Source organism: Macrotis lagotis, chromosome 3 (genome assembly GCF_037893015.1).
Source record: "Macrotis lagotis isolate mMagLag1 chromosome 3, bilby.v1.9.chrom.fasta, whole genome shotgun sequence".
NCBI classification, from domain to species: domain Eukaryota; kingdom Metazoa; phylum Chordata; class Mammalia; order Peramelemorphia; family Peramelidae; genus Macrotis; species Macrotis lagotis.
In genome coordinates this window covers 123841212-123865820 of record NC_133660.1, presented here as the reverse complement: position 1 = coordinate 123865820, position 24609 = coordinate 123841212, and the positions used below count along the sequence as shown (strand labels likewise).

The 24609-nt window shown below is 37.8% G+C and overlaps 2 protein-coding genes and 1 long non-coding RNA gene across 13 annotated transcripts in view; 1 reads left to right on the top strand and 2 right to left on the bottom strand.

Moving 5' to 3' along the window:
• Positions 1-24609, bottom strand: part of ANAPC10 (anaphase promoting complex subunit 10) — a 694704-nt gene that overhangs the window by 598846 nt on the left and 71249 nt on the right. The window lies entirely within an intron of this gene.
• SMAD1 (SMAD family member 1) overlaps positions 1-24609 on the top strand; it is a 92049-nt gene that overhangs the window by 48149 nt on the left and 19291 nt on the right. For both annotated transcript variants that reach the window (XM_074229203.1, XM_074229204.1), the window contains exons 3-4: positions 18978-19235; positions 23874-23990. In XM_074229203.1, the coding sequence (XP_074085304.1) occupies positions 18978-19235; positions 23874-23990 (375 nt within the window). The remainder of the gene's footprint in view (positions 1-18977; positions 19236-23873; positions 23991-24609) is intronic.
• On the bottom strand, positions 20878-23964 carry LOC141517820 (uncharacterized). The gene is made up of 3 exons (XR_012477002.1): positions 23897-23964; positions 22504-22720; positions 20878-21779 (listed from the first exon to the last, which is right to left on the bottom strand). It is a non-coding gene; the product is annotated as an uncharacterized LOC141517820 (long non-coding RNA).

Genomic DNA, 24609 nt, shown 5'->3' with positions numbered 1-24609 from the left:
TGATTTTGTGGGTGTTATTATTATTGTTATTAATAATTATTAACTACCTGATCTATAAAAGGAAGGAGAGGCTGGACTAGGTGACCTCTGACGTCCTTTTAACTATAAAATCCATGCTATCAGTTCGTTAGTTCACATTTATGCACAGAATATTATTGTTATTGTTATTATTATGCAACATAGATATTTATTAACAGAATGTTAGACATCTTCAGACACATCAACATAGCCTGGTGGAAGAAGTATGAAACAGAAGTGAAGTTCTCTAGACTGGCTCCCTCCCTAATTCAAATTACTATTATTATTAATAATAATAATAATAAGCTGAAGTGAATTGTCTAAGGTCACATAGTAAGAGAACTGAGTTTTGAATCCAAGACCTGACTCCTGTTAAAAGCTCTAGAGCCAGAGTCAGAGACCAACTACTCAAGCAGAAAACATAGGATACTACATAAAACTATTAATCATAGTTATAAAGTTTATTTTTCAAAAAGTATTTTATAGGATAAATTCAGCATATAAGTTTCTTGGTTCTTTGTAAGTAGTAATTACATGTAAAGACACTTTTTGAGTCATTTTATTTTATTTTGAATGTTATTTTACTTTTTTCCCAATTACATGCAAAGATAGTTTTCAGCATTCATCTTTTTGTAATTTTTTGAGTTCTACATTTTTCTACCACCTTTTCTTCCCTCTCCTCCCCATGACGAATAATTTGATATAGATTATATACGAACAATCATGTATAGCATATGATTGACAGTCACTTTAAAAAGAAATTTTGAGTTCCAAATTTCCTCCTATATTTCCTCACCACTCCCTTGATAAGATATTTAACAATTTGATATAGGTTATATTTGTGCAATCAGTATAGGTAATCTGTGTGCAATTGTGAAGCATAGCCATATTAGTCATGTTATGAAAGAAGAAATAGAACAGAAGTTTTTAAAAAGTACAAAAAATAAAGTAACAGTAGTTTCAATCTGCATTCAGACTCCATCAGTTCTTTCTCTGACGGTGGAAGCAATTACTTTCAAAGTTACTCTGCTTGTCTGTGTTGTCTTATGAATGTTCTTTGGTTCTCTTATGCATATTTTTTGATTGATATTTTATTTTTCCAATTACATGTTATGAGAGTTTTTAAACATTTATTCACTTGTATATTTATAAGTTACACAATTTTTTCATCCTCCCTTCCCCCACCCTTCCCGCAGCAGTCTAGTGAATGTTGTACATATATATACGTTTGTGTTCAGCATGTTTACATATTAGTCATATACATTTGTGTTTAGCATGTTTACATATTAGTCGTTTTGTATTTGAGGAATTAGGACTAAAGAGGGGGAAACGACCCATGGATTTTTTTTTGCTTTTTTTAAGTATCACTGTTACTAGTTTGACTCTCTGAAAGAAGATATTTGTAAAGTATTTAGCATATAGTACCTAAACTTTTTAAGCACTTAAATACTGGTTCCTTTCCCTTCTCCCCTCCCCCTATTTTATTAATAGGAAACTGAGGATTGAGAAAGGTGATGTGACTTGTCCTTCATCACCAAGAAAGTTAAGTGGCAGAGACCAACTCAAGCTCAGCTCCAGTCTCACTCTTTCCATTTTATCATGTTCCTTTCATTACGTCAAGGATCTATTTATGTCATGAATATGAGTATTCCATCAATGTTAGATAGATAGATCAGTAATTCTGTTCTATTTAAGGTTGCTTTGGCTCAACACTTCCATTTGGACCCAGTTTTTCTGAATTTCACTAGGCTTGTCCTTCTATGACATATAGCAGTTACTCTAGTCCCTTACTTAAAACCTTTCCATATTTGTTGGACAAGCCTATATTGCCAAGTGGTAGTGGAAGGCTGAGGACATGCTGCATCTTGTATTTTGATGATTCTTCACTCTAAGACTGATAGAAGAGAGTTTTGGTCAATGAATATCTGAATTGCTGAATTATAATTTCATCTTCTTGGGATGTGGCAGTTTGGCAGTGCTGGGGAAAATCTTAAAGCTCAGTAAGAAGTCTCTGGTGTCATCATGATATTTCCTTGACTTATTCAATTAAAATTTTTTAAAATTAAAAAAAATTTGACTTTTGAGCACAGTAGGCTGAATATTTTGTATCTGAATTTGTCTCTTCAAGATGGGTGACATTCACTTAAAATATATTAAATTTATATATCCTCACACATTTCTTTAATGCTTTGGATCATTGGATAAATTCTATTCTTTATTCTTCATCATTATCATTGCTGTTATTTTTAAAAAGGAGGTACATATCATACTTGTTAGAACCAGGAGTATAGCATCCCATTGAGTTGAAACTAGAAAGGCACCTTTGAAGTCAACTTGTCTAACCCTCCCTTTTAAAAGTCGAGCCTGAACTTGAGAGAAGCAAAGTGACTGGTCACATGTTACTATTAGAGTGAGGATCAAAAGTCAGGTCTTCTAAGATCAGCCTCTGCTTTTTCTGTTGGATCATATTTCCTTATGGATATTATTTTGCTCCACTTATGTAAACATCAAGTGTGCTTCCTATGTGCCAGGCTAAGCCCTGGATATACAAAAAAAAGGAAAAAGTCATTGCCTGCTTTTGAGGAACTCATTTCAATGTCGAGAGAACATATAAATAACTGCACCAACAGGCTTTTTACAGGATAAATTGGGAATAATCATCAGAGGAAGGGTACTAGAATTAAGGAGATTAGTGAAAGACTCCCTATAAAAGGGTGGTCTTTTAACTGGGAATTGAAGCAAATCTAAGAAACCAGAGGCATAGGGAGATGAGGATAGAAAATATTTCCAGCATGGGAAACAGCCAGTAAAAATGATCTGGGTCAGGAGATAGTCATTGTCATGGATCTCAGAGAGGGAGGATGCAGTGTATAAGGTGTAAGAAGATTGGGCATGGAGGGGCAAGACAGGTTATGAAGGCTTTGAAAGTGAAATGGCATTTTGTATTTAATTCTGGAGATAATAGAGAACCACTGGAATTTATTAAGTCTAAAATAGAAATTGAATTTCATCTAAACTGAGTGTGGAAACTGATGACTGAAAAAATGTGGTTTTAAGCTAGGGCCATTTGGTAACATATCATCTTGGACAGGTGGGAGAGGATCTGATTCACATTAGTATTTCTGAAACTCATTTTGAGATTATAAATATCCCTGGAAGATATTCCTTTTCCTTTGGATCTGTGGAATTAGTCATATCCCTAGGAGAGAGGATAAATATTAGCTAGTAGCTTTCAAGCTAAAGATGTGAATGTTGGGGGCAGTTAGGTGGTGCAGTGGATAGAGCACCAGCCCTTGAATCAGGAGGGCCTGAGTTCAAATTTGGCCTCAGATACTTACTGATTGCTTAGCTGTGTGACCTTGGGCAAGTCACTCTTGCCCCCATTGCCTTAAAATAAAATAAAAATTAAAAAAATCATCAGATGTATTCTTAGCTAATCTGATGTAATGATTTCTTTTCATTAATTTATGTGTGATAAATGCACTTTAGAAAATATGTGTCTTTTGTTCAGATATTTTATTAATGACTGTTCTGAGATACTGTTGTGAGATCGAAAAGTTGAACATAGGAGCTTTTTGCCTCTTTGATTTTTTTTCCCTTTAATTGCTTGAATAATTTCACAGAAGTCACCCCACTCACATTCCCTGGATAAAAGAGTGGCATTTGAAGTTGCACCCCAGTGGCCATCCCTTTGGTGTAGTTTGTCGTTTGTGGCTAGGTTGTGCTCACCTTGATGTAATGTAGCATTCACTCTGTTGAACATCTGCTGAATGTTCATTTTACAGCATAGTCTCTGTGCCAGGATCACTGCTAACATGTAATGAGATTCAGGATTAACCAGATACTAATCTGCTCTTCCGGAAAGCAGAAACGGAATTGCTTTTGTTCAAGGGGAAACTAATCTTGTATTCATCGTAATTCTACTATAGTGGTCCCAGGGAGGAATCAAAAATTGTGTGTGTGTGTGTGTGTGTGTGTGTGTACTTTCTTATTTGTTTGATTTTTATTTATTTTGCTTACATGTCTTTCTTCCAGGTTAAGAATTATTCTAGTAGGCAGGAAAGAAGAAGGTGGGTATTTTTGGTATTTCCTGACAGGTTTAAAAGTAAACCCACCATTGCCAAGTCAAATGTCAGGAAGACATGAAGATAACTAATGGATCTTGGAAAAGTACATTGCTGAGTCTTTTTAACATTAAAACTTCTTTCACTTTAGGGCTGGAAAGGGACCTTAGGTGACATCTGGTCTTCATCTTACAGATGTAGAACTGAAGCCAGATGAGGTGACTTGACTAGTGATACACACTTAAGTGGGAAATCCATACTCTGTCCATAAGACTTTTTTTCCCCAAAGCATTGTAAGATGTGTCTATAAAGGAGAGATGATTAGTCTGTGACTTTTTTTAATCTTGGAAAGAGAAGGGGAGATTACCTAAAGTAGTCAAAGAAGGGTCCCCTTTCCCCAAAAATGTATCTCTGCATATCTGCCATTTGGAAGGTAATTTTGGGCAGTATCTTCATCTAATTAAAATAATTTTTCTTCTCTTTTCGAGCCTTTTTTGCATCTTTGATATGATATATTCTACCTAGTTAAACCTGTTTTTCTCACTGCATGTAAACTGGAAGAGGATCATAAAAGCCATTCCCCAGCTCCCCCATCTTACCTCACCCCCATTTTCTAGAGACCAATGGAGATTTGAAGCTAAGATTCAAATCTATATCCTTTGACTCTTTTATGCAAAAGATTGAGAAGAAGGAAGCAAGGGAGGTTGGAGAGGACAAGCATGGGAGGTGTCTCTGGGTGGGGTACTTTGGACAGCCTTGGGACAACAAGAAAGCACTAGCTGGCTTTGTGGGACAGGATTTAAGAATTCTCAAGATGACAAAGGCACAGCTGAGCTCTTACCCTTCATGAACACCTATCTCTCTCTCTTGCAAGATCTTCCTATTTCTGAGACTAAGATTATTCCTTAAAAGAGTAACTCATTTGTTTTTGAGGATGTTCTTTCAGTGACTTTTCTATGTGACTTATTTTAGTGAAAGTATAGTCAATGTTTTGTGTAGTGGAAAACTGTTAGACTGGGAATTAGGACATTTGGATTCCAGTATTTGCTCTGCTAATCACTGGTTATGTGACTTTGGGCTGCACCCCAGTATCCTCATTGTAATAATGAGGGAGTTAGTAAGATTGGTTATCACTTAAGATTTGAACTCTCAGTTCTATTCTAAATGTGTCCAAAGCTGCTTGGATCTAGGAGGAGTGTGTTTTCAGTTTTTTCAACTGGAAAAATTCATGGGTTGAGCTTCTAGTGTAAATGGTCTGACCAGGAGTATTGATCATCCTTACAAGGGAGATAAAGTTTGCATCAATATCATATCATTCCCAAGTAATTTTTTTAAGTTGCACAGTTAGCCTTGACTTGAGAATTTTAAAACCAAGAAATGATTTTGGCACGAGCCACAATTTGTCCTGAGTCGTCTTTGGGGTACAAAGTATGTTTTTGGGGAGGGAAAGGGACGTGTCTGGCCACTGTATACAAAATTAAGGCTAAGGGATGAATATATCACAGCTTTCAAAATTGCAATGCCAGTAGCTTTGGGAAACCTTTTACGAAAAATCAATGTTTAAAAATTGTTTTAACATACAGTGTAGGAGGGGGAATAAAATATTCAAGAGTTGCATTATATTCTTCCGCTTAAATTTCTGTTTTCTCTTCAATTATCCTTCCTATATGTTATTCCTTGGTCTCAATAGCAGCTCCTACAGTATTTAACTGAAGACTGAATCCTCTTTGCTCATCTTAGAAGCTTTCTCTGGTATTGTTCCTGACAGTACTATTTAAATAAAATGGTAAAAAGTTAAGTAGCAGCTGTGGCTAAAATGCTGTTGAAATGTATAACCTTCAGCCAGCTGGCTCTTGAATGAGGGAAAAGAACAGCTGTTTAAAAACATCAGATGTTTTATCATGAATAAATCTCTGTGCTATCAATCTTGGTGATAAATTAAAGTCCCCACATGGAAAATAAGGACATGCTATCTCATTATCCCCTTGCTTCTTGAAACCAAAATTTACATGACCAAGTAGGATGAGAAAGAGGACTTTCTTCATGGGGCATCACCTCAGAGTAACCTCTATTGGTGGCTCTTCCACTTGGTATCTAGAGGGTCATCCTGAACTTTAACTAGATCTCCAAGGGCTTTTAGAACTCATTGTTCTTCTTCAAGTTATAGATGAGGAAACTGAGGCCAAGGGCAGTTAAATTGACTTGTCTAAAGTCACACAAGTAGTGTCAAAAGTGAAGTTTGAACCTATTGACTCTAGAATCAATGTTCTTCTTTACTGTTATATTAGAATTGTTGGACATCAGAGCAGAAGGTCCTTCGGTTGCCCCCTCCTCTATTGCCCCTCACTTATCAGAGAAGGGGAAGGGAATAAGTGCCAGGCAGTACCCTAAGCACTTTACAAATATTATCTTTTTTGATAATATCTTTAAGACAAGGAAGCTGAAACCAGAGGGGGTTGAAGGTTAAAGGGCTTGTCCAAGATAATACAACTAATTACCAGCAGTGTTGGAAGTAGATCTCATGGTGCATGACTCTCAGTTTAGGGTTTTTTCTTTTACCTTCTTTCCTTTTCACCCTCATCTCTTCCTGCTCAAGCTTCCCAGCCTGCACCCCTCATTTTCACTGGATGCTCCTTCCAGCCGAAGATAGATTTAGAACCATCCGTGTCATCAGTGTGTGTCCTAGAAGAGCAACAATTCTTAAGGCATTTTGACCAGAAGCAGCCTAATTCCTCCTAGTGAGTCCAGGTTCTTGGTGTGTGGGATGAGAGTTGCTTTTTGTGTGTTCTCACCTGTGGTTTTGACCAAAATTCTCATCAGGAGCCTGGCTTCCTTTTGGGCTTATGCAGACTGACCTTATTCAGGAGGACAGCCTCTGGTTCCTCACTTATTGGCATAGCAGTGGTTGAAGATTTCAGTTCCTTTGAGGGTTAAGTTTGGAATACATGTATTTTTTTTTTTAACTTTCAGAGCTCTTAATTTTTTTTAAATGAGTTATGGATTCCCCTCCCTTCTGTGGGAAGCTAGGTAGCACAGTGGAGAGAGAGTGCCAGGTCTGGAGCCAAAAAGATTTCATTTTTCCTCACTTCACCCTGTTTGCCTCAGTTTCCTCATCTGTAAAATAAGCTGGAGAAGGAAATGGCAACCCACTCCCAATATTTCCACCAAGAAAACCCCAAGAATAGGGTCTTGAAGGGTCATCAAATGGAACTGAACTACACTCCTGCAGGTTTGGCAGTATGAGACTTGTTGATCCTTTTAAATGATAAAATAAAATAAAAGACACTATTCAATTGCTTACCATCTCAGGGAAGGGGGGGAAGGGAGGGATAGAATTTGGAACTCAACTTTAAAATATGTTTAAAATTTGTTTTAACGTGCAGTGGGGGAGGGGGAATAAAATAGTCAAAGAAAGAGATTAAAATACAGTTGTCAAAATATCGGGATCAACCAAGAATTTGGATCCTAATTAAGAACCCCTGGCTTTTAGAGGGTTTTTTAATTTTCCAGGTTTTTCAGTGAGGACTGACTTCCCCTTCCTTAGCAGTTAGTCAAAGAGTAGTATGAGGTTTTATTGTCCCCTACTGTTGGGAAAAATCATGGTATTTCCATAATGTTGGGAATAAATACTAAAAACTTGGGTAAAAATGTAGGCATGATTAAATGTTACGATTGTTCTGCATATTTTTTTAATCACATGTGATCTGTATCGAAGAAATTATATAATCATTAAATAAGGACTCCAAGAAGAGTAACTTAATTCAGTTATTGAAAACAGTGTTCTGTGCTTTTAGACTTAAGTCAGAGGGGTGCCAAATAGAAAGTATATGTAGAATGAGGCATTCATTTTCCCATGTGGTCAGTGTGTTAGTTTGTTTTGCTTGATTTGGACATACACGGATCTTCTATGTTAAGTTTAAGTATACATCAATGTTCACATGGTAGGAGAAACACTGCCCTTCTAGTTTATGTCCCCATCTGATCTTCTTCTGCTCTCTTTATAATTTTCTTGCTTCATTGGACTTCTCTCTTTCTCTCTGCTTAGAGGCCTCACTCTCCTGTCATCCCCCTTCCTCTAATCAAAACCCTTCCTTGTAAGAAATAAATCAAAACTAATTCGAACTTTGTAATTGGCAATTTCTTTTTTTAAACTAACTTTTTATTAATATATTTATCACAAAATTATCCATTTTCTATAGTAAATAATATTCTTCAAAACAATAAAAGAGCAAAACTGGTCAATGCATCAAAAAATATCTGAAAATATGACCTATTTTTTTTTTTAACACTTTTAGACTTCCAACATCTGTAGAGTGGAGTAGGAGTGCTGGTGTTTTCTTATGTCACTTCTTTGTAGTGCTGCTTGTTTCTTTGTAATTTTGAAAATTTACTTTTGATTTGTGTGCGTGTGTGTTGGGGGGGAGAAGGTGATTCTTTCCATTTATTTTGCTGAAATTACTCTGTATATTGATAGGTAAATTTTTGGTGTGGAGTTCAGTTATTTTTGTAAAATCAGTGAATATTTCCTACTTTGTTTCTGAAAAAAAAATATGATTTTATGAGGCCTTTTTCCATCTCTGTGATTATTTTCTCATATTAATCCTAAAAGTAGATCTTTTACTTCCAAGTACCAATTCTCTTCATAGAAAATTATTACTTTTATTTTCTGTCAAATAGATTTCCATATGTACTTGGAAATCTCTAAATCTGAAATCAGGGGACCTGGGTTCAATTCTTTTCACTTACTCCCTATATAACCTTACACTTGTCCACCATTTGGTTCATTTTCCTTATCAGTAAAATGAGAATGAGGTAGATGAACTCTGAAGGCTCTTTATAGCCTATACTTGCATTATATTTTGTTTAACTAGATTTAAGATAAGAACAAAAGGAAAGTGAAATGTCATTCTTTCCTACCCTTGCTCCATTCACAGCTTGGGAACTGTAGCAGTGCCTATCACAGCCCATGTTGTGGGGCTTATCTGTATTTTCCTGTAATTCCCTCCATCTCAAGGTGTTCTAATATCTGGAGGATCTTCCTTGGGTTGCTTTACCTAGAGAAATCAAGGGAACATGTGAGTGCCACTCTACCCCTTTACTGCTTTAACATTGGTTTACTTTTTGTTAGCAGATTGTTAGCGTGAATTTAGCTTTCTTATTATTTTATCAACACTGTAATTTTTCTTTTATGGATAGTGTTTTTATATTACAGTCATTCCTGGATATAATCTCCACCTTCTCACTCCACCCTACCCCCAGTTATCTTTCCCTTGTAACAAAAATAGTTACATAAAACCAAGGGATACAGCAGCAGCTGCGTCTGCAAAATTCCCTACTCCCAAGTCCTCTCTCCACCTCTCTGAGGTACGTTTCCTCTTTAAAATCAAGATGCTTTACTGTATTTTACTATTATTTCAATTTGCAATGTAATTATTACATACATTCTTTTTGTTCATTCTGCATCAGTTCATACAAGTTTTCCCATGTTTCTCTGAATTTCTCCTGGTAGTATAATCATATTCCATTAAATTCATTTGCCACAATTCTTTCTCCAGTTGATGAGTATCCACTTAATTTACAATTTTTTTTTTGTTACCATACAAGCCCTACTATTATTATTGGATACATATGGAACATTTTGTCTCTGATCTCTGCCCAGTGGTGGGCAGATAGGGTCATTGGATGTGTTAATTTTTCCCCTCAAATATAAAAATTACTTGATGAAAGTTTGGAAATGCATATGTTAAATCTAGTTTAAAATAAAGTTGAAATTCTACAAACCTGGAAAGGAACCATAGAACTATCATCCCTAATGTTAAAGATCAGCAAACTGAAACTCAGAGAAGGGAACCCATATGGGTAGTAAGTGACAGAGCTGGGACTCTAATCTATTTCCTCTAACTGCAAATCCAGCCCTCTCCCTACAATGCAATACTTAAAATGTATTATTTCAGATACTGCCTTTTTCAATTTACATATGTAGATTGATCTTGTTGAGAAAGGACAAGTAGTATGATTCTTTCCAATTCCATTTTTACTTATATTAATTGATTCTTACAATATGCCTGTGGAGAAGTTTCTGTTTTTATCCCTATTTTAAAGATGTGCCTGAGAGAAATAAAATGACTTTTCCCAGAGTCATAGGGGGTACTACATTTTAAAGAAACTTCTTGCTTTTGTTTTGCCAGTCTTCTGGAAGCTGCAGTGGCATCACCCATTGCCATGGTGTGAGCATTGGGTTCAGTTCTCACAACACACCTCACAACACAGTTCTCACCTCCTGGTGTTTCAGAGATATGTGAGATAGCAAGGGGAAGCCAGATTGGGGTCATGAGAGTAGAGATTTAAAGTTGGGAAGGATCTTAGAGATTATTTAGTTCAACACCTTCATATAACAGCATGAAACCAAAACTGTGAGGGGGCAGAGCTCACATGGGCAGTGTGGACCAGGGGAATAGCTCTAGATTTGGAGTTCAGATTTCATTTCAAATCTCTGTTCTTTTATTTGGTACTATTTTTGTGACCTTGGGGCAAGTCACTGATCCCTTCTGGGCACACATTTCATTATAAATTCAGATCTGAAAGGTTTTCAGGTCTCTAGTCCAAATTTCTCATTTTTGCAGAATAGGAAACAGAGAGGTTTAGTGAAATGTCCAAATTCATATAAACAATAAACAGCATAGCTAAGATTAACTATAATTTCTATAGCATTTTAAGGTCTTAAATGCATTTTGTAAATATTATCTCATTTGACAGGTGAGGGAAGGAGTATAAGCATTTACATAACTCCTGCTTGCCCAGGTACTTATGCTAAGGTGGTTCAGTAGCTAGAGCAGTGGGCATGGTGTTGGGTAGATCTGAATTCAGAATTCAGATCCAACTTAGACGCTTATTGTGTGACCCTGGACAAATCATTAACCCTGTTTACCTCAGTTTTCTTTTCTATAAAATGAACTGGAGAAGGATTGGCAAACCACTCTAGTTTCTTTGTTAAGAAAACCTCAAAAGGGTCATAAAGTGTCTGACATGACTGAAATGATGGAACAACTATAACAGGATGCTAAGAGTTTTACAGTTTTTGTTTCATTTGATCCTCACAACTACCCTGGGAAGTAGATGCTATTCTTATTCCCATTTTATAGATGAGGAAGCAGAGGCAAATAGAAATTAAATGACTTGCCCAGGATCACACAAGCTAGTAAGTGTTTGAGGTTATATTTGAACTGAAGCCTTCCTGACTCCAGGCTCAGTCCTTTATGTTGCACCAGCAGTATTTTACCTGAGGATCTCAGAGACCCGTTCACTTCCTCAGTCTGTGATCTTAGGATGCTACTGTTGGAACCCCCAAGACTTTGCTATCAAATCCATCATACTTTCCTCTAGACTGCTTTGAGAAAAGCCAGTGAGTAAACAAGTACCCCAAGAATAGACCATTAGTACTCCCTCTTTTCTTAGTGATACCAACTTTACATCTCCAGGTTTTGTTCTGGTTGTCTACCCAGACACTGGGTAGGATGTGTCGGTCCTGGACATGGGCTCTCTTGTTTCCTTGCCAAGGTTAGAACTGGAGAAGAGGAATCTCTTGGGAGGGAGCAGAGGAGCTCCCTTCCCAGGGACACGTGACCAAGCAGAGGCAGGCATTGATTTGGCTAGGCATCCACCTCTTTGTCTCACCTGGTTACCAGGCACAGTTGTATGGATTGTATATGTATACATCAAGCTGTATTTTCTAAAGCGGGGGGGGGGGGATATTCCCCTCCCCCATATAGAATGCAGATTGAAATTCTTCCCAGAACTCACCCCCCCCTTTTTTTTAACTCTATTGAGTTCTTTTTTACTCCTCTGTGTTTTGGCAGCAGAGTAAAAACAGACTAGAATTGCAGACTCAAGTATTTCCTAGAACCCCTGGGACTCCTGCCGTGTTCTTGGTTTGGTTTCCCAGTTGACTAAAGAAGGGTTTTTTGTTTGGCTTTTTTTAAACCTGAAACTAGAGGCAGACTCTCAGAGATAGGAAGTAGAGGCAAGGCACTGAGCAGTTTGAGGATCTTTTCCTAGGACAAGTTGGAGCAGACAACCTGAAAGTAGAGAACACTGAAAATGACAGCAGCAAACCCGGACTGATTCTAAAGGGCTTCTAGTTCACAGACTTGGCAGGATTTGGGGGTTAAAGAAGTTGGAAAGAGTGAAATGAATTATTCAGTTGCTGGACTACAGGGTTTTTGCTTTCAAGGGAAATGTTTCCAATTTGAACTAGCTGGAAGGGAGGTCTGAAAATATAGAGAGAACAGTGACCATCCTTTGGAATTGTAGTCTGGGAGAAACCCTAGGAGGCCATACTTAGGCAAGGAAAGAAGACAACTGCAGAAACCAGGGGTCCAGGAACATTGTAGCACTCAGTTCTCTGATTTTTCTATGAAATAAAGAAAAATGACTCCAATCTGATGTCTAAAAAAAGAGCAGTCCATAATTCCATCACACAAGCTCAGGTTTTTGTCAAGCCTAAGAAGACAGCTGTTTCCAGTGCATTGTCCAATAGCATGTAATTTTAGCAAATATTTATAAAGCTTTTACCGTGTCTAAAGTGGTAGAGTTAAAAGACAAAAACCCTCAAGAATACAGAAGAAGGGGGTGCATGGAAGCTGGAGAACTAATCTCTTCATAAGGTAGGCAGCAGTAGGAGAATTTCAAAGACAATGTCATGAAACAGATGTTGCTTTCTGGTGTTTTCTTCTCTGAAAATACATAACGTATTTCCTAATGACCCTGTGGTTGAAATGAGAGAGATGGGGTCAGAAGTTTGAAAAGGATGAGGAGAAAATATCCAGTGACCTGTAACAATATCTAAGATAGGTTTGGACACCTGTGTAGGCTTAACCAGAAATAACTATATTTTGTGCCCCTCTGCCTCAGTTGTACTTATTTGTAGGCCTAGCTGATGTCTGTGTGATTATTTTCCTCTTTACTACGTTAGTCATAGGGATATATTAGCTTAGCCCTTGGAGATAATTTTTGGATGGTAAGAGCAGCATTTATTAAGCTTCATGAAAATTTCATTTGATCTTCTCAACAATATGGGAGGTTAGTGCTATGATTCTCCTCATTTTATAGTTGAACAAACTCAGAGTTTAAGTGACTTGCCTAAGGTCACATAGTTACTAAGTATTTAGTATTTGAACCCTGTTCTTCCTGACTTCAGGTCCAACCTGCTCCACTTAGTTGTGTCTGGCACTTAGTCTCAACTATTCATCTACTAAGAATAAAAAATGACAGAAGTACCTCTCCTTGTTTTTAAAACATTTTATTTTACCATTTATAAACCCTTTAACATTTTTCTTTCTTGATATAGTGATGCCCTCAGAGAATGTCTTTGGCTCTGTGCTGACTGTGAAAAGGATATTTTATTTTTCATTTATGTATATTTCTATAGTGTGCTTGTGATTCCTGAAGGCAAAGAAGTGGACTCTTACTGTAAGCCCAAACAAACAAACATACCTGGTGTATGGACTTTTGGTGATGACTCTGAACTGGATTAGGCTAAACCCACATTAACACAGAGTTTCATCTGAGAAGCCCAAGTTCAAATAGGTTTTCGAGCTCCAAAGGTCATAGAAGAATGACCAACAAGCTCCCAGGGATGACTTGATACTTATCTCCAGTCTTGGGATAAATCATCAAGAATGGGACTCGTAGCAATTCCCCTAATAATATGTTTACTGAAATATACAGGCATAATCTGGATCAGGTTGCCTGATTTTATTTTCCCTTAAAACTTTATATAAATGAATATTTATAATTAAATCACATTGTCGTGATGTCAAATTAAATAATAATAGCTAACAATAGTTAGCATTTATGTAGCACTTTAAAATTTGCAAAGCACTTAATTTTTAAAAAATATATTTTACTTATTTTGTTAGATATTTCTCATATTGTGTAAAAAAGTATACTTCAGTATGCACACAGAGTTTATTAGTTCTTCCTCTGAAAGTGGATAGCGTTTTTTCATCATGAGTCTTTTGGAATTGTCTCGGATCATTTTTTTTTTATCAGATTAGCTAGCTAAGTCTTTTGTTGTTGATCATTCTTACAAGATGAAACTTACCATTATTATGTATAATGTTCCCCTGCTTCTGCCCACTTTGCGTTGCATCAGATCATATAAATCTTCCCAGGTTTTTCTGAAATCATTTTGCTCATTTTATTTTTATAACACAGTACTATTCCATTACAATCACATTCAACAACTTGTTCAGTCATTTCTCAGTTGATAGGCATCATCCCAACTCATTCTCACTTTTCTTTGTATCATTCAATAAATCTTCCCTGGTTTTTCTGAAACCATCTTGCTCATTTTCTTTCTTACAGAAGAACAATAATATTCCATTGGCATTGCCTTGGATCATTGTCTTACCAGAGTAGTTAGGTCTTTCACAGTTGATCATTCTTATGTTACTTACATGGTGTTCTACTATTCTGCTCACTTTATGTTGCATTAGTACACATAAGCCTCCCAGGGTTTTATGAAACTATCTTATTCATTTTTATTTCTTACAGAACAATAATATTCCATCACAATCACAGACAACAACTTGTTCAGTCATTTCCCAATTGGTGGGCATCCCCTAACTTCCAATTCTTTGTTACCACAAAAAAAGAGCTGCTATATTTTAGTATAGATAGGTCTTTTTCTCTTTTCTTGAATATCTTGCAAAGCTCTTTACATATTATTTTATTTGATCCTCACAACAGCTCTATGAGAATAGGTACTATTTATAACTACATTTAAAGATGCAGAAATTGAATCTAAAGGAAGTTGTTGACTTGCATGTCTGAGGAAGAATTTGAATTCTGCTCTTAAGTCTGTCAGTATTCACTGCCAACTATATACCCATAAACATGTATATGTGTATATATATAAAATATATACGAAAAAATATATATGTACATTATATAATCACCTAGCCTATTAATCATTTGTATTTTTTGCTATAGAATGAATTAATACTATTGTTTTGCCCAATAATTAAGGACAGAGGTGTGCCCTGCCTGCTATCTAATTTGGAGAGACAATATGCTTTAGTAGGTAATATGCTGGACTTGGATACAGGAAAACAATAGGGAAAAAGCTTATCTTCTGATACTCTGCTTCCTGATCTGTAAAGTGGGGATAAGAATACCTGGAATAACCTAGCATGGTTTTGAGGTTAGTCTAAGAACTGGAATCATTTCAACACTACCATTGCTGTAGGAAAGGGTGTGTTAATCTCTTGGCCTCTTGTTCCGTTTACCATCCCTGTGATTTCCCAGATCTGAACTCTGTAACCTAGTCAACATTCTCCTTTATCTGTAGGTCTCTTATTACAATGTAGGCTGGGGAGCATTTCTGTGGGGTTTTTCCCTTCTCCCTAGTACTCAACATGGTGCTTGGCAAACATAAGTCCTTAATAAATATTCTTTTCATTTATCTGTTACTTATGCAAAGTGTTTTGCAAACTTCAGAATAACATAGAAATGTTAACTGTCTTTGAAAATTGCAGAAAAGCAGGGATTGAGGCATCTGTTTGGGTTTGTAGTTTTAGGGCTCAGGTTCTCTAGGAGATTTAGAGAGATCTCTTTTACATTTTGGAAAGTGATGTGGCTAGAGTAAGTCAAGATCTTTATTATAGGGAAGGCTGGCTTCCCCAGACGTAGTCTGAGCCTGAATGAGTTTTAAGGGAGTGGGGTATATGATAAAGGGATGGATGATGGAATTTTTTCCTTGTAAAGTATAATTTAAAGTGTCTCTATTTTTAAAGCTATAAATTCCCAACGTCCTGTGATGTCACGTGAGTTATTGTATAAAAATAAGATATGGTGGGAAAAGGGAAAAGAGGGACTTTTGGGGACTTTTTGCTATTCAAAATGAATCTTGTCGTTATTTTGACCCTCTCTATCCGGATACATGATGTTGGAGGTTGAATGGCAGTGAAAATTGAGTCAAGAAAAATTGTATGGATATTGAAGAGGAATCACCTTTCAAGGTCTCCTGAGGTTTCTTTTTCTCATCTATGGGATTTGCTAGGATGTGAGTTTCTTGTGAGCAAATTGTTATGGATTGATTCTGGCAACAATGCTTTAAAGGCACATGAAATATTACTAAGGTTTGAAGATGAATATTATGCTTATGTTTTGACTGGTATCTTCCAAAAGACACTTTATGGAAATTCTTATTCTGCTTTTTCCTCTGAGGGAATTTACAGTTGAAAACAGACTGTGTATTTTTAAAGATGAGGAATGAATGAAAAGGGAGGTTGCATTAGCACTATTTAACTATTTAATACCAATATTTCAAAATAATAATGGATATAGAAAATTTGAATTGGAGGTGATAATTCTCCTTTAAAATAAGAGTAATTGATGACATTTATTTATATGTCAGTCATTTCTCTTGTCTTTACCCATGGAAGGTGACTTTGAGAGCCTCTAAAGGAGGTCCAAATTGTGAAGTAATTTGCCCAAGGTCAAAAAGGTAAAAATGGCAGAGCCAAGATTTGGACTTTGTATTTCTGACCCTTGTTTTGTTCTTGTGTCTTTGTTCCATTCAGGTGATGGGAATGATTTCTAAGAAGTATTTCAAACTCAGTGGGGAGCTTTCCCACTCCCCACCCCCAACTCTCATGCACTTCTTTCTTTTCTTTCCCCACTTCTCCCACCCATTGGCTTGGACTTCCCTCGTCCCCTGGATACCTTAGTTTCTTTTAATGATGTTCTCCATCTCTTCCTTGATCATTAACTGCTTCCCTTTCCATAGATCTGACAGGTAAACTATTCCTTGATATCCTACTTTGCTTTTAATATTGTTTTTTGTGTCTAAATCCTGTATCCATTTTCACCTTATCTTGCTATAGGGTGTGAGGTGTTGGTCTAATCCAAGTTTCTGCCATACTGACACCATAGTTTCTTAAATGAGTCCCTCTATATCATAGAACTAAAAGAGGAGGAGGAAGAAATCATGTTGTGTTTTCTCCCCATACCCACCCCTCCAAAGTTTTTTTTTTTAATTAGGATGACTTTTAAAAGGTGTGGCAATGCTTTCAAGTAGAGATGTGTACTATAAACAGTTAGAAACCTAAGTCTGGAGTTAAGTAGATTGTTGAGTTAAGTAGAATGAGATTTTTAAATACATTCCAATAGAGATGGTTTTGAAGCCTTGGGAAAAGGTGCAGCCACCAAGGGAGATACTAAGAGAAAAGAGTAGAAATTCGTAAACAGATTGTACATAAAGGAGCAGGCTGCAGAAAAAGGACCTGCAATAAGAGACCAAGAAGGAATGGTTGGAAAGTTGGAGAAGATTGAGGAGGGGGGTGGGAGTAAGGGGATCAGAATCTCAAGATAAAAGGGGCATGACCCAGCATTACATACTGCTCAGAAGCTGAGAAGGACAGGGTCTGAGAAGAGGCTGTTGGGTGAGGTATTTAGAAGGTTCTTGGTGGCCTCTGAGAGAACAGTTAAAGGAAAGAGGCCAAATGTCCAGGGACTGGAGTGAGTGGGTCATGAGGTGGTGGAGGCAATGATAAACTATTCCTTGGAGATATATTTGACTCCTCCTTCCCTCCCTTTGTCTTCCATCAGTAACCAGTTATTTTTATTCTTTCTATACAGAATATCCTTTGCATTTCCCCCTTTGCATTCCCACAATTCTCATTCAGACTCCCAGTGCCTCACACCTAGATGCTCTTCCTTCTCTAGTCCAGCCTGTACATCATCTTTGAAGTGAATATCACTTATTGCAGCTCATCTGGTTGAAATAAAAGAAATAAACAAAAAAAAAAAAACTTCTCAATTTTCCTTGGTGTTCACAAAACAAAGTCGATACTCCTTAATTTGGTGTTCAAAACCTTCCACAATCTAGAGCCAAATCTTTTCAAAATCTTTTCCTCTTGCTTCTTCATAGACCTTAAACAATTTGCATTAACTTTTCCCTGTTTTTTCTCTTTCTGTCTGCTTCCTACACCCCCTCCCCATCCTCTGACCTTTCTCCGGCTTGCCATAGTAGAAAGGGCACCAGACTTTGGTGTTGAGAGATCTGGGTTCATATTCTACTTCATGTAGTTAAAAGGTTTCCTAGATCTAGCACTAGAAGGGATCTAAGAGATCATCTAGTCCAACTTCTTATTTTATAGCTAAGGAAACTGAGGCCCAAGGGAAGTAAAGTGATTTTCCCAAGGTCACACAAGATCAAGCTTCAGAGACAGGATTTGAATGCAGGTCCTCCAAGACTAGTTTTCTTTCCAGTGTTTCCTTACCTGCTTTGTGACCGTAGGTAAGCCATTTAATTCTCTGAGCCTATTTCCTTATATATAAAATAGGGAGAAGACAATAATACTTAGGTGAGACTAGTTTAAAAAATGAAATAATCTGTGAAGCATTTTACAAAACTTAAAAGCACCAAATAAATGCCAATTTTTACGATGCAGCCTTTAAAGCTCGCAGATCTTAAGTGCTACCTTTTCTTGGACATCTGCTTTTGAACCTTACCTGAACCTTTTTTTTTTTTTAAAGCCGAGAGCAAGCTGTTCCTTTTCTTTACCCTTTTCTCATTCTCTCTGCCTCTCTCTATCCTTCACCACCTTTTCCTTTCCTCTAGTACTCCTTCCCTTTGTTCTTCTGGCTTATCCCTTGTGTGTTTTTCCAACAAAGGGCTAGATTTTAAACTTCTTGAGTTGAGACATTTAGCAGAATGCTTTTGCCCTCAGAAGGGCTTACTGAGTATTAGTAGATTTAAACTTGTTTATTGATGAGTAGTTTATGTTGTATATTTTTATGTATTTATGTATAGTTTATTTCAACCTTTCTAAATTTTAATTTAGAGTATCACTGATCTCGTTTTTTTTTTCTTTTTTCCTCCCCATCCAGTTCTTCCACCTGTGCTGGTTCCAAGACACAGTGAATATAACCCTCAGCACAGCCTGTTAGCTCAGTTCCGGAACTTAGGACAAAATGAGTCTCACATGCCAGTCAATGCCACCTTCCCAGACTCTTTCCAACAACCCAACAGCCACCCTTTCCCTCACTCGCCCAGCAGCAGCTATCCAAACTCTCCGGGAAGCAGCAGCAGCACCTATCCACACTCTCCCACCAGTTCAGATCCAGGAAGTCCTTTTCAGATGCCAGGTAAGTTATTCCTCTTTGTGATTAAAGGTAATGAAGATTCTGTGGTATTAAACTTGGCTTCCTTCCTTCCTCTCTCCCTCTCTCTCTCCCCTCTCTCTTCCTCCCCCAATACTCTCTCTCTCTCTCTCCCTCTCTCTCCCTGCCTCTCCCCACCCCAGGGTGAGGAGAGGGTGAAATCAGGTCTTTTTTTTCTCCAGTGTCCAGAGCTTGAGTCAGCTAGCTCTAGTGACTGGGTGGTGATTCTGAATCCTTGTGAGCCCTTGCTATTTCTCTGACTGGTGGCCAGTGTTATTCCCCGAAACCATAATTTTGAAACACAGATTTTGGCAAAAAAAGCAGCTTCATAGTTAAGCAAGTGGATGAGTAGCAGTCTTGTTGTATTGTCCAATTTCTACATCTGGCACAGATGTTTAATGGAGATTTCCCCTCTACACCTCCGACCCCCCACCCCACCTCAATCTTAAAAGGTTTTGAAAACAGCTGCATCCTTTTGGGAGTGGTATAGCTGTTGCTGCCTTTGGTCCTTGTGTGGGAGTGGGGGGAGAGAGAGAATGAGAGAGGAACGGGGGGAGGAGAGGGAGAGAGAGAGGGAGAGAGAGAGAGAGAGAGAGAGAGAGAGAGAGAGAGAGAGAGAGAGAGAGAGAGAGAGAGAGAGAGTTTCTTTCACATGTTATATATCCATTTGCTATTAGTAAGACATAAGCCCTTCCAAATCATCTCAATACAGAAAAGATACCCAGTTGTGAGTTCAGCTTCAGGTTACTATTCCACAAAAGAAACATGTTTCCCTAGAGTTCATACCCCCCCCCCCCCATTTGATTAAATTTATTTGAATGGTGATGTAATCACAAGAAACAAATATACTAGAGCGATGAAACAACTGCAGCAGAAGTCCTGGAAGCTATCCACTTATTTAACATCCTAGAGACAATAGAATTATTATTGTCCTCTTCCCCTGCACAAGTCTTGATTAGTGCTATCAAGTCAAAGAGAAGAATTAAATCCTCAGTCTTCCCTTCTAAAGTTACAATGGCAGCTAAGGCAGGGTGGGGATCAAGGCCCCATGTGTAGCCGTTAGATCCCAAGAAGGCCAACTGAACAAACAGATACACCAAATATACTTGACATCAATAAATATTTTCCTTTCTTGGAAGGACTATGGGCAAGAATATATTTTTAGTCACTGAAAGGGATTCATTCTGTATGTCTCTTTCTCCCTCTCTTTCCCCTCTCTTTTCTTCCTTTTTTTTTCTTTTTCTCTCCTCCCCTCTGCCTTCTCTTTCCTTTCTTCTTTCTTCCCTTTTCTTGTTTCTTTCTTGCTCTCTCTTTCTCTTTTCCTCTCTCCCTTTCTCTCATCCTTCTCTCCACTTAAATTCAACTCCAATGTTAACTGTGCCCTAAAAATAGTCCCTTGAGGTTTTTGAGGCGGTTCTCTTCCTTTGCTTTGTCTCAGGTCTGTGTCCTTCCAGACACATGGAGAGGAGGGAAAGTGAGTAATATAATGATCAGTTCAAGGGTTGAGTGCTCAGTGGAGGCAGGGATGGTTTTCTAAGAAGAATAGGCAGTATTGAATAATTAATGTCCTGGAATCTGAAGAAACTGTTCCATTATCGGGGTGAGCCATAGTTGCTGTGTGCTTGAGTTAGGATCATCAGAAAGGTAAAGAAACAAATGAATTATCCATGGGAACATGCTCCTGATCAGAATAAGTAAGATTACAGTTTTTTCCCCCTTGATTTAACTTATATTTTAAAATTAACAAGCTCACTACCTGTTATTGTGGTTCATTTGTGTTCAATGCTTCATGACCTCATTGGGAGTTTTCTTGGAAGAGATATTGGAGTGATTTGTCATTTCTTCAGCTCATTTTACAGATGAAGAAACTGTGGCAAATGGGCAAATGGGACCCAGGGTCACACAGCCAGTAAATGTCTGAGGCTGGATTGAACTTGTCTTCCTGACTCTAGATTTGGTGCTCTTACCTGCTTTGCTATCTACTCCCTCAAAAAATAAACAAAACCTTCTAACAAATATGCACAGTCAAGTAAAACTAAGTCTTACATTGACCATGTCCAAAAATGTATTCTTATTCTTCATATTTAGTCCATCACTGCTCTGTGAGGTAGGCAACATTCTTCTTCACTGAGAGCATAAATTGAAGAGCAAGAAGTAACTTTGTAGATGTATCTAATCCAATGAGAAAAATCACAGCCTATAGAGTTCTGGTGGCAGCTTGTATAATATTATCAGATTTGAACCCAAGCTGTCCTGAGTCTTTTTCACTCTTCCACTCTGATTGATTCAAACTTATATGATACTAGTGTCTTATAAGGTTCTTGGCTTTGACCTGGATCTTGAAACCATTCCCCCTATGAATCATCACAAATCATAGCACCTCTGTTCTGTGTCTGCTCTTCTCTCCACTGTGAGAGAATTCTCTCAATTCATTCCCACCAGCTGGTTTGTAGAAGTTCACTGAATTGGGTCTCTGAGGAGGTTGTTTGTCTGCATTCCTGGCCAGAGGTGAAGCAGTCAGTGATGCAGCTGTGGTGGAGAAATTGAATTAAAAGGAACCGGAGAGAGGTGAAAAAGGCATCCAGAAGCGGCCCCTGAGCCCTGACTCAAGTCTTTTTGAGTCATTGCCTTGCAAACCCTCCAGGCAGGCAGCCCCTGTTAGCCACCATGGGATGAGAGGCCAGAGCCAGGATGTACTAGGAGTATAATGGGTCTTTATGTTTGCAATGGGTTTTCGCCTCTCTTGTTTTCCTATTGATTCCTTCAATGACTATCAAGCATTATGTGCCAGACACTGGACAGAAAGATGCAAAGGTAAAGAGGAAGCAATCTGCCCTGGAGGACTTAAATTATATGAGGAAGCAACTTGGGAAGTACATTATTTCAGTAAAATAATGTAGACAGGGCAAATGGTTGTTTCTGTGAAGAAACCAACCTCTCAAGAGAGGTAGACCCACATATTTACCCAGTATAAAAGAGGGAGGGCTAGAACCTATGTCTTTCTGACTTCTAGCCCACAACTATGTGTTGTGGGAAGCCCTACCACTAAGAGAAGATAGTACTGGTAGTTTGAAACCATAGCTGCCTTAAGTGATCAAGGGCAATACTTGCCTTCTTTAATGTTGTTGCTGCTGTTCCATCATGACCCTGTTTGGGGTTTTCTTGGCAAAGATACAGGAGTGGATGGCCCATTTCCTTTTTTAACTCATTTTACAGATGAGGAAATTGAGCCAAACAGGGTGAAATGACTTACCCAGGGTGACACATAGTCAGTATCTGAGGTCAGATTTAAACTTAATAAATCTTCAGATTATCCTGTGAGAATTGTTTGGAGGCAGTTAGGTGACCCAGTGGATGGAGGACTGGAACTGGAGGCAAGAAGTCTTGAGTTCAAATTCATTGTCAGATGCTTGGCAGTAAAGTGACCTTAGGCAAATCTCTTTAACACCTCTCTGCCTCCATTTCCTTATCTGTAAAATAGAGATCACAATAGCCTCTCTTGGGCTTTTTTTTTAGTATGAATCAAATGACTTGGTTTCTTTTTTTCCCCCTCCTTCTCCCCTACTCTTCAGTATGGGAAAGATTCCAGTAGGAGGAAGCTCTACTTTGTTTTATGTAGGATAAGCAGATATTAACAGTTCTCTTTGTTAAAGCATATCATTGTACTTTTTGATCTGCAAATTGCTTTTTTGAAAAAAAATCTGTTAAGGATCCAACTAGGATTCCTCTACTGTTCATGTATGCTGAGAGTTTGAAATCCCAGGGTTCCTAATATGGCTGGGAAGGAGGAAGTAATGAAAGCCTAGTGATTGCTTTGCTACAAACCACTCATTTGATAAATTTAGTGGAGATGAATTACAGCAACTCTTTGAGCATGGGCATGTCCAATAAAACAAACTTTCTGAAGTTTCTCATCCTAAGATCCCAAGAAGCACCATTCAAGCTGTTTTCCCTATATGCTTTTAAAATGGGAAATGCAGCTAGTGTTTTGAAAATTGGCATGCACTGATATGAGCAATGAGTGCCACGTGGGTCATTTTGAAAGTGAACAATTTGGCACATAGCAGTCTCCATTTCTGCTCCTTCCTTGAGTGTAGGAAGATGGTATGGAAATTACTTTCAGAAACTATACACTTGCATAAAGATCCATGATTTGTGTCCATCTTGTTGGGGAGAGGGGGTATATAGATAGCTGTAACTGGGAAGTCTTGTGCCTCTGGCAAATCTGGCAAGTGAAAAGAGAGGAATGAGGGGATAGGATAGCCTGATCAGCAAAAAAGTCGAACCAGGAGACAAGCTCTTACGTTCCCCAGAGTGCCAAACATTTAGAGAAGATGAAGGAGGGCAGCAGTAGGGAACCTTGGGGAAAATGAATCCTAGAAAGGAAGCTCATCTCTCACCCAAAATGCCTATACCCTGGAACCAACCTCAGTTTGCCTCCCACTCATTATTTTTCTTGGTGAATATGGAAACTTGCTTTATCCCTTAAGTATGTCAAAGCTAAGATATAATTTTTTTTTCTCTGTGTGTGTGTGTGTGTGTGTGTGTGTGTGTGTTTGTGTGTGTTTGATATGGCTTAAAAGGATAAAATTTAGTGATTTTTTTTTTTCCCCAATCTTGCAGCGGATACTCCTCCTCCTGCTTACCTTCCTCCTGAAGACCACATGACGCAGGATGGCTCCCAACCAATGGATACAAACATGATGGCTCCTCCTATGCCTCCAGAAATAAACAGAGGAGGTAAAATGAATGGCCACTAATTAATTTCTTTGGGTCTAAGTTTATCAAGTATATATGTTAATTTTTCCATATATATTCTTTTTTTGTTTTTAATGATTTGTTATGAGCAATATTGAACATGAGTAAAATCAATTTGCTTTGCAGCTGTGTTTACCTTAGACTAATGGAAATCGTCTCCTAAGGTGTATTGTTTATATTGTCTGCTGTGAACAATGTTTTGATTAGTTTTAGTTTTACTGAATCTTTTTTCTTTCCTTTTTCTCCTTTTGTAAATTTTCGTTGAAAGGGAAAACTCTTTTTGGGAAATAGATCCAGAAATGATAAGGATAGGAGAAGGAAAATGAATAAGTATTTATTAAGCATTTATTATGCCAGTGCTTTGACACATATGGCTAGACATGTAAATTAGATGAAACTTGTTAATGAGGAAATAACTACAGATCCAGATCATCACCTTCATGGCAACTTAAAAGTCTGAGGCAGGTGCTGGTCCAGAGGTATCAGATTGATCTGCTGCAAGACTCTGCAGATCAAAACGTCATTGGAAATGCTTAACACAATGAATAAAAGCATGATACATCATAGTCAATGTTAATTCACAGTTTTTCTGAGTCAGTCT